The following is a 10210-nucleotide window of genomic DNA, read 5'->3' on the forward strand; positions in this document are numbered from 1 at the left end:
TTTTGCTTTGGGTGATCACGTTTTGGGGATCCCTGACATCCATAAAATATTGTAGATTAGTATTCAAACTTTCCGTTGAATCTAGTAGTGATTGGCACCTTCCTTGGTAAAAAATAAATAAATATTAGATTAAAAAAATTAATAAACATTTTGCCGGATGAATATCCTACATTTTATTTTGAAGCACATTTTTGTCTTACCGCTTGTACTGGTAGTAAGACCTGGGTGCAATTTATGAATAGTGGGCAACTTGATTTTGTTACCTCTACTCCAGATGCTTTTATTCATCAGCATATTCTAAGTATTGCTACAATTGTTCATGTTTGTAACTAACATAAAATGTGACATAAGTGTCTTTGCATAATAATGAATGAACACACAAGCAGCAGCACAATGTAGTCTAATGTAATGTGTACGAAGCCATAATTTGGCAGCAGTTGCTAAGGACAGTCATTTGTGTGGGTAGTCACAGTCGGTTTGTCTGTCTGCTGTGTTTCTCACACTCTAAAAGAGTTTATCAGCAATTATTTTAGCCATATCTATTTCCACCCAGTATCATAAAATATTATGTAACATTTAATTTCTGTACATCTTTTCTAGTAGTTATCACATATATGATGATCCATTCTGCAAAGACAATGCACTAACCATACCTAATGTTTACTATACATCTCTCTCTCTTATTTTTCTTTTTATCTACTAAAATTCCCCTCTGTCAATACCCCCTCCACTCTCTGCTGATTCTATAACGCAGTTTGGGACAGAGCCTCAACGCCAATGCCTCATGGCAAGCATGGCTGAACCTGGCAAGTAGAACTATACACAGGACCCAAACACCTCTGTGTATAAACAGTGTTGGATTATTGTATGTCTTAACTCATTCCAATATCATGCAAAATCCCTTTTGTTATGACATCGTGGATTCGGTTGTATTCCCCAAGTAGCTATGCATTTTGGAACATTTCCTCTCATTAACCATCATGCTTTGGCTGTAAAATGATTATAGATGTGAATTCAGGGGACTGCATATCTCTTATCAGCAATGGTGATGTACACTTTCTCCGCCATGCCCCACTGTAAAGTGTGGTCTCATGCATAAGCTTCCATGTTAATTGTGCAGTTCCATTTAGGTGAATATTGGATGTATTTAAGGGAAAGCACATTGTGCTGTACTGCATGCATGTATGCATAAGTGACTTATTTACTTATGGGTAGTTGTGCTTATTTCTTTTACATATTCAGTATTAATGTGTATATAACACCAGCTAGACCCAAAATGATTGCATAATGCCTGTCTATAATATCATTTGTGTCAGAAGGACCACATGGACTGGTGATTGGAGGCTAAACATTGTGACTAAAATACAAATACTAAGCACATAGTATTGGGAGGCATTTATGGAAACTACTGTGGGAATAAGTCCTAACAATACATAGCAGACAACCAGATTCTAAAATGTCATTTTTCTAGTAGAGTTTACAAAACAATATCGATTGTATGGTTGCTATGGGTTACAGAAACATTTTTATACTGTTACCCATTCCCCAATTTTCATAAGTGTCCTCTACTGTATTATACAATTCTGTCATGTCCATCAGCTAGGCAGATGGTCATGGAGACAGGTGCATGCTATTTGCATGTAAGTTCTTATTTACCATGGAAGGCAAATATTTACTGTTGATAAGTAAAGTCAGTAACCATAATTGTATTTTAGTAAAATAAAAATAAACTGTTCAGAGCGCTCCAAGATTCAGAAAAAGCAGCCTTCACATACCAAGTGCCAAACTCACTCAGAACTCAAACTTTCAATAGTTAAACAGGCAGAAAAAGGCGCTACAACCTATCTCATAGGTATTTACACACAATAAAATTTGGTTTATGGAATGTCTGAAAAAGTCTAACTTTTTTGGGGGTTGATGTTCCACGAGAATTCTAAATGTTCATCTGTTAGCTGATTTCTATCTTCGCGGAAGTTCACCTTATATAAGAACCCCGCATAAAAAGAATGATAAATTCTTATAGTGACGTAAAGTTGGGTACATACCTGTGCAATCTTACTTAGCATGCGATTTCTGTAACGAATAACAACTGAAAGTCCCGATGAGCATGCCAATTCATGCGCACACACCTACAAGATTTACCATCAGAGCTGAGATCTGCCTCTCTCATAAGCATCTGCTGACTGGATTGTGACTCGTACATACTCTACAAATATACAGCGGAACTAGCAGCAAAAGTGTTGGACAGACGGTTGTGAGTGCATACGCACTTCCAAATTTGCCAGACATTGTTTCATCGTTAACCGTGATTTTTAGGAAGTTTATGAAACCAAATCAAACAACGCAACGAAATGTGCTTTAAAACTATAAAACACGATCATTGGAGCATACACACTATTGCAATATCGCACCAAGCCCCAGTTTATCACGTGATGTGCATGATAACTGCATCGGTGTGTACCCAGCTTAAGTCACAAACAATGAGCCAAACCCAAAACCACGTGCTCCAACTATTTTCCTTTTCCAAAAGTGTACATTCACCAGAAACCCAGTGGGGTGAATATAAACAGATTTTTGTTACTCCATGTTTGTGTGTGTGCTTACGTTAATTATATGTTGAAATCGCCTTAAATTTTATCTTATGAGACAAACAGCTACAGTGTTTTTTCAGTTGAGTCCAAATGCAATATGGTTTTTTAAAAGTAATACACTAGTGCCTCTCAGTGGCCAACTTCAAATAAAAGGCTACAGTGCTTCTTGGCATTGTCAATCAAAAAGGTATGAAACAAGTATGTTTTCGACAAGAGGTAAACCTTTGTTTTATTCAGCAAGAAGGGGCATGATCCTTTTGGTGGACATTTATTTATATTATTGAGCACCAGATGATTACTATGATAACATTTTCTTGAATCTTGCTTAGATGTTAGCTGTTCAGGGCATTTTACATTTAAATTGGTGATGTTGCTAGTGTAGGCTTTTACGATGTCGCCAACTTCAGTATCGGCAAAATTTGTGGCAGGTTCCTGCATCTGATCCATTTTGTATTTCATTGTCAAAATAACTGGCATTACGAATGTAACAAAATAGAGTAGCAGGTGGTGGAGAACGAGTGGAGCTGGCAAAAAATAAAGGGATCTTCAATTTTTTTTTTGTTTTGGATCATAATTGGGAATGTCTTTTACATAAATACAAATTCAATTTAAAAATGTAATTATTTGAGGGTAAATTATGAGGGGCAAAGTTGCTGCTCCACTGTACACATACAGCTTTGGACCCACTGTGGTCCTCTGCCTTTGCCCATGTAGAGGTGAGGAGTTGAGAGTAAAGAAGACATATAGGACCTCATTTAGAGTAGGACGCAAAGTCCCTTTTAGGTGCAGCCAACAAAAAAACACTACCACGCATGTGCAGAAAGCACCAAATCCGCCTGCATCATGGACGCAATTAACACTTGCGACAGCTTGCGACTCACTGCGAGAGAATGGGAGGAACACGGAATTGTGAAGGCGTGACCATGTACATACATCTTAGTCGCCGTGAGGCACAGACGCAACACAACATCAAAACAGGGCTAAAACTGTGCGTCAGGAATTAGGTGGCGCAAGCTTTAACTAGCCGCAGGAACTGCTCGCAGCTCGATAGTGTATTACGAGTGGGACGCAACTGGGGTTGCTTGCCACTCGTAATATTCTACCAAGCTGCGCGACACTCCCACTCTTACACTTCTTAAACGGACTTTGCGTCCGACTCTAAATGAGGTCCATGAAGTACAGAAGAGGAGCGCTGTAATACCTTATGCAGAGCAGTTCAGGAATTAGATTTCATTTTGCAGAGCGAGATTATTGTAATTATATAAGGAAGTGGGCACATTTTCCTGGGTGTTCATTCTCATTCCTGGACATTCCTCCTCTGCAAATGGACATGTTTTAGGATAAAAACAGAGAAGTTTATTTAATGGTAAGGGCTGGTAGTAAATGAGTATACGATTCGATGTTGATGTAACGTTTACATTGCACCTCACTTAGTTTGTTTTTCCCCACTTCTCCGCATATTGAGGCACACCTTTAGTTGTGTCAGGAGGCATGGATCTTAATGTGTGCTGGAAGAACCATCGATGAGCAATGGTGCAAAACCAATGAGATTTGTGGTGAACACCACATTGTGGACTTCATAACGTCAAAATGACATTTTGTTGCTTGGTTTTGCACCACTGCTCATCAATGGTCCTCCCAGCACATATTAAGCTCCATTACATTTAATGGGGTTACATGCGGTTTGAAGTGTACCAAAAGTTAATTCCCAATTACTAATCAATATTTATGAGCTAAAATATCATATATGTTGTTTAAGTTGCTTTTGTTTGGCAGGAAGCATTCATATTCTAAATCACCTAAAAGTAAATATATGGATAAATATAAGTATTCTGTTTAAGTTAGTTGTGTTCCACTCCATTTGGAACTGTCTAAGCATAGTCTACAGCCATCTTGTGGTAGAGATTTCTTACACATTTGCAACACTTTTTGGACCAATTCTTGCGCCTCCATGCCATGAAATAATGAGGATAATAATACATTATAAGAATAGCTCTTAACACAGATCATGTAAAACACTAAAGGGTTAAATAATTTATAGACCTGATCATTATCACCCTGAATATTAGTAAAGACTGCTCTTAAAGAACAGATGTGACATAGATATATTGTTGCTAATCAAATGTAATCAAGATACCAGGATAAGCTTAATAGGAGCTGAAATATAATTGGACTTGACTGGAAAAATTCTAAAAATAGTAAAAAATGTGTATTTTTCCAGTGATAATTATGCACTGAGTAACTACAAGGAGCTCCTTGTTAATGATAATTTTCCACAAGATAAAGTGACTTTTAAGAGCTTTTTCATGGATTCCCATTCATTCCCATCCCATTATATGGGGTTTTATATGCAATTTTTATATTTGCAAAGAAGCCACGGTAATGCTTGAACTTGGTTTGGGTGTGACTTTGAAAATGCAGATAAGAGAGGGGATGGGGAGCTATTGACATCACATACCTCTAATTTGACTGCATTGATACTAATGTAATTTGCATATCACTACCTTGTCAGTACTACCCAGTGTGACTTACTTTTCTGTCATTGTTAATGGAAGGTCCAGGCTTTGATGTTTGAAACTCAAGATGCGTCTCGCTAAGTGGAACTGCACTATCAACATATAAATTTAAACAGTGTCTACTACATGTTGGATTATAGTTATTATAATGCACTCTAAAAAGCTATTTATATATATATATATATATTTATTGATATTCATTTAAATTGATGTTTTCTCTTTTTAATAAATAGATCCAAAAGAAAGATTCTTGGCCGCAAGGATTCTGATGATGATCACTCTATAAATCACTCTCCTTCACCACCAGTCACTCCAACTGGTGGAATCCCAAATGTAAGCTCTTTTAAGCAACCTGGAGCAATCCAAAGAAATGTCCGAAAGTCCAGTACCAGCAGTGACAACTTCAAAGCTCTCTTATTGAAAAAAGGAAGCCGATCCGAGAGTGGATCACGTATGTCTGCTGCTGAAATGCTGAAGTACACTGACCCAAGATTTCAAAGATCAAGATCTGATTCATCCTTGGATCTGCCAGATAGCCCAACGTTAACCTCCACAAGCAAAAACAAAAGGGCACAGGAGGAATGGGCAAAGAGTGAGGGACTGATGCCAAGGAGCATGTCGGTTGGAACGAGGTACAGCCGCTCCAGAACACCACCCTCTGCATCTAGTAGCAAATACAATGTCCGGAGCCGCCTCCAGAGCAGCCCCATGACAGTTATTTGTGAAGGGGAAGGAGAGACTGCTGATCTTGCAGAAAACCGCTTTCCTAAGGCACCACTAATGAGCACAATGAGCCTAGACAGGTTCCATAGAACTGAATCTGAACTGAATGACTCTTTAGGTGCTGAAGGTTCCAATTCCAGAGTCCACATAGACTTAATGAGTAGATTTTTAGAAGGAAGTCCAGGCAAAGACAATGGCTCTTCGGGAGAAAATAGCTAAGAGACACTGAGGGAAGGTGTTCAATGAAATATATCAAACCAATCCCAATGAAGCAGTCCGAATGCTATGATCACAAAAGCAATGTTGCTCATTGCCAGGCACTTGATAATTGTAAAGTAAATGCTTTAGCACTGTGATCTGTGTGAGGTAGCATTTAGCGGGATTGACCTAGTATGCAGCACCTGCAAGACAGAGAGTGTTGGAACCAAAGTTGGGAAAGTTATAGAGCCTGGGTGCCGGCATTGGTGCTCAACTTTTAAACGCAATTTGAGAAAACAGCAGCCAGTAGCCTACATTCAGACACGCGGCAGTGGGTTGGATATGCTGTATAGTATAGGGCATAGAAAGCTTAGTGTGACAGCTACTAAACAGGGTATCAGTGGTCATAGATGCACTGCTGGCATAACTTGCTCTGGACTAACTACAGCTTTTTAAAATAGGTGGGCTGGTAGAGGGCATGTCAGACTAACCCACCTGTTGCTGGTTTGTGATTCCTTTGGTACTGTTTTTCTTTTCTATTAATATTGCAGTTGAGCCACCTCTCTTGTGTATTTTCAGCTGCTGTGCAGCGGTACAAGCCCAGGTTTTTCTTATCTAGACTTTCATACAACACTAAAACACACTGAAGTTTTCATTACTTGCTCATTGAAGTATATTGTCTCTTTAAAATAGATGCAAATCTCAGCGAATACTGTTATTTTTATTGCATATATACATAGCCCAAGAGTTGCAGTGAAACACAGAACTGACAGTGTATTGATATCAACTACATGCAGCAAAGGACTTGCATCCTTTATATGACTGATATCACCTGCAGTGCATTGTGTTATAGTTATTGACATTGCTATTCGATAAAACAAACTCTGTAACAAACACTACATTTTTTATAATTATTATTATTATTATTATTATTATTTCTCAGACTGAGAACTTGCACTACAGAGCTGTTTGTGTAACCTTTATATTGAAATGCTTCACTATCATTTTACCAAGTTAAAAAAAAAAGTCTAAAAAATGAATTCCACTGTTTTTTCTTACCTAAAAATGCTAAATTTTGGTTACCAAAGAATAGTTTTTATTTCTTAAATGCAGTTTGCCTGTACAATTTCTTAACAGTTTTTATTTGTTAAAAGGCATTTTACAATTTGGACAGACTGGGTTTGTTTTTTACTGTTTTATAGCATCAATTTGATGTCTTGTGTAGTTTTTTATTATTTGTATATATTAGAACTTCCGACTCTTCACTGTTTAAACTGCATTTACAATTTGTACATTTTTGAGCATTTTAGAAAGAAAAATGTGTAGTTAACCCATCTGCTGCTGGAGGAGGTTACATCAGTATGTGACAAACTATGTTGCAGCCTCCCACAGCAATCAAATGAGTTAATTTATTTTAGTACTTCTGTGAAATGCGACTGACTCCCATTATTGGTAACACAGTAAGCATTCAGGGGCCTTCAATTTATTAGGACAATGATAATTGCTGTGACTATGCTTCAAATAAAGCATGGCTGAAATTATATTGACTCTGTCTTTGTTGTATTGGTATCAGTAAATATGTATATCTCCCAAGTAATACTCCTTTTGCCATTGCAGCAAAGGTTCCCAGAATGTTCTGGAGGAAGACCTAGCTTCCATGGCTTTTAAACATGGAGCAGTTAAACATGTAAAAAATGTAAATTTTTTTTCACAGAGAGATTGTAATTGTAATGTCGTGGCTTTCCCTGCACATCCAAACTGGTCTGTTTATTCAGAAGTTGCTGGTTTGACAATGCCATCATTTTGAGAAACTGTACCACATAAAGTCACTGACTTGTTCAATCTATAAACTACCCCATTAGCTGCACGTTATGCTTCGGTAAAATGAAACCTATTTTAACTCATTTACTTGTTTACATAGCACCTTTACTACATATAAACAATCGGAGAACGGATCGCTGTGATACCACACTGCAGGCATCCTTGCTTTCATTTTTTGTCAGGATAGTACCGGTTTTTGAGATGAAAAATGTTTACCTGTCATACAACTGGATAATTAGTGGCAATTACTAGATTCCGATAAGTGATTTACTGCGTCTAGCACATAAAAGCATTAAAAAATGGATTGAAATTTACCAGTATTTGCCTACTCCCCTGGAATGCCAGGAGACTCATGATTTTTGGGAAGTCATCCTGGACTTCCAGGAGAGTAGGTCACCCTCCCTGATTCCACTTCTTTCTTGTGGGCAGATCCTTGATGATGCCCATCATCAGGTCTAAAAAGTAGGCAAGTATGAATTTATCCCACTACCACACCCTATTTGACCTTCCAAAGATGGTACTGTCATGCCACAAAAAAGACCACTGTGGGCGGGGAGGGCTGGCAAGTTTTAGCTCGGGGGGCCAGTTTCAACTCAGCAGCCTATTTTAAAGGAAAGAAAATGCAGAAGACCAACTGACCCAGCCCGGGGACAGATGACCCCTGCCGCCCAGCCCAGCCTGCCCCTGACTGTGGGTTAATGCAAAATACATTATGGTGCTGCTTTTATGTGCTGACAAATTATCATATCACAGAGCTGTCCTGACTTGCTGATTCACAATTATGAGGATTCTTACATATTGCTGAAAGATCCTACCGTATTCATTTGCTTGGCCTGACTGCTTGTGAGGATACCGGGTTTATCTGATCAAATTCTACCCACTTCACGCTGGCTGGCCACCCAGGGGTGCCTTACTGTGCCAGGAAAGCCTACCCAGAACCTTCTAAGGTTCCTATAGTTACTCAGGCAAATTCAGTTAGAAAAGTACGACAGTACATTTATTGTAATTAAACATAAATTAAACATAGATTCCCTCTACAATCACACCCTCACCTCCGCTCTGGACGCGGTCGCCCTTGCCCACTCCGTCCACCCTCGCTGCTCCAAACCCCAACCCTGGCACTCCAAATTTACCCGCTTCCTCCAAAAATGCTCCCGTTCCGCCGAACGTCACTGGAGAAAATCCCGCTCCCTGGCTGACTTCCTCCACTTTAAATTCATCCTTTCATCCTACAGCTCTGCCCTCTCACTCGCTAAACAATCTTTCTTTAAATCCCTCATCTCTTCCCAGTCCTCTAACCCCCGCCGCCTCTTTGCCACCTTCAGCACTCTCTTGGCCCCCTCCCCTCCCCCCCTCCCTCCTCCCTGACTGCCTCCGATTTCGCCTCCTTCTTCTCCTCTAAAATCGAGGCCATCCGACTTGAAATCTCCTCCTCCACTCTCTTTTCTACCCCTCCCACTCTTCTGTCCTCCCCCCCAACCACCTTCCCCTCCACTCCTTCCGTCCCACCACCGGCGAGGAAGTCCACTCTCTCATTTCATCCTCCCCCCCCACTACCTGTCCCCTGGATCCCATCCCCTCCCACCTTCTTCGCTCCCTTTCCCCCGCCACCTGCTCCCACATCGCTCACCTCTTTAATCTCTCCCTCTCCACTGGCATCTTCCCCTCCTCCTTCAAACATGCTCTCGTATCCCCCATTCTTAAGAAACCTAATCTCGACCCCACTTCTCTCTCTAACTATCGCCCCATATCTCTTCTCCCTTTTGCCTCCAAAATTCTCGGGAGGCTCGTCTGCAGCCGCCTCACCTCCTACCTTTCTGAATACTCCCTCCTTGATCCTCTCCAGTCTGGTTTCCGCCCCCTCCACTCCACTGAAACTGCCCTGGCTAAAGTCACCAATGACCTCCTCTCTGCTAAAGCCAGGGGCCACTTCTCCCTTCTCATCCTCCTTGACCTCTCTGCAGCCTTTGACACTGTTGACCACCCCCTCCTCCTTCACACCCTCCAGTCTTTCGGCCTCTCCGGCCCAGTCCTGTCCTGGTTCACCACTTACCTTACTCACCGTTCCTTCTCTGTCACCACCTCTGGGTCTCTCTCCCCCCCATCCACCCTTCCAGTCGGGGTCCCTCAGGGCTCTGTTCTGGGACCCTTACTCTTCTCTCTATACACCTCCTCCCTGGGTGAACTCATCAGCTCCTTCGGCTTCAGCTACCACCTTTACGCTGACGACACTCAACTATACCTCTCCTCTCCTGATCTCTCTCCCTCCCTCCTCTCTAGGGTGTCCGCCTGCCTCTCTGCCATCTTCTCCTGGATGTCCTCTCGATTCCTCAAACTTAACCTTGCCAAAACTGAGCTCAT

The 10210-nt window shown here is 40.7% G+C and overlaps 1 protein-coding gene across 5 annotated transcripts in view; it reads left to right on the top strand.

Moving 5' to 3' along the window:
• Nucleotides 1-7569, top strand: part of NHSL1 (NHS like 1) — a 214364-nt gene extending 206795 nt beyond the window's left edge. For all 5 annotated transcript variants that reach the window (XM_075203126.1, XM_075203129.1, XM_075203131.1 and 2 more), the window contains one exon: nt 5341-7569. In XM_075203126.1, the coding sequence (XP_075059227.1) occupies nt 5341-6049 (709 nt within the window). In that variant the 3' untranslated portion in view covers nt 6050-7569. The remainder of the gene's footprint in view (nt 1-5340) is intronic.
• Nucleotides 7570-10210: the final 2641 nt, after the last annotated feature.

Source organism: Mixophyes fleayi, chromosome 3, assembly GCF_038048845.1.
Source record: "Mixophyes fleayi isolate aMixFle1 chromosome 3, aMixFle1.hap1, whole genome shotgun sequence".
Lineage (NCBI taxonomy): Eukaryota > Metazoa > Chordata > Amphibia > Anura > Limnodynastidae > Mixophyes > Mixophyes fleayi.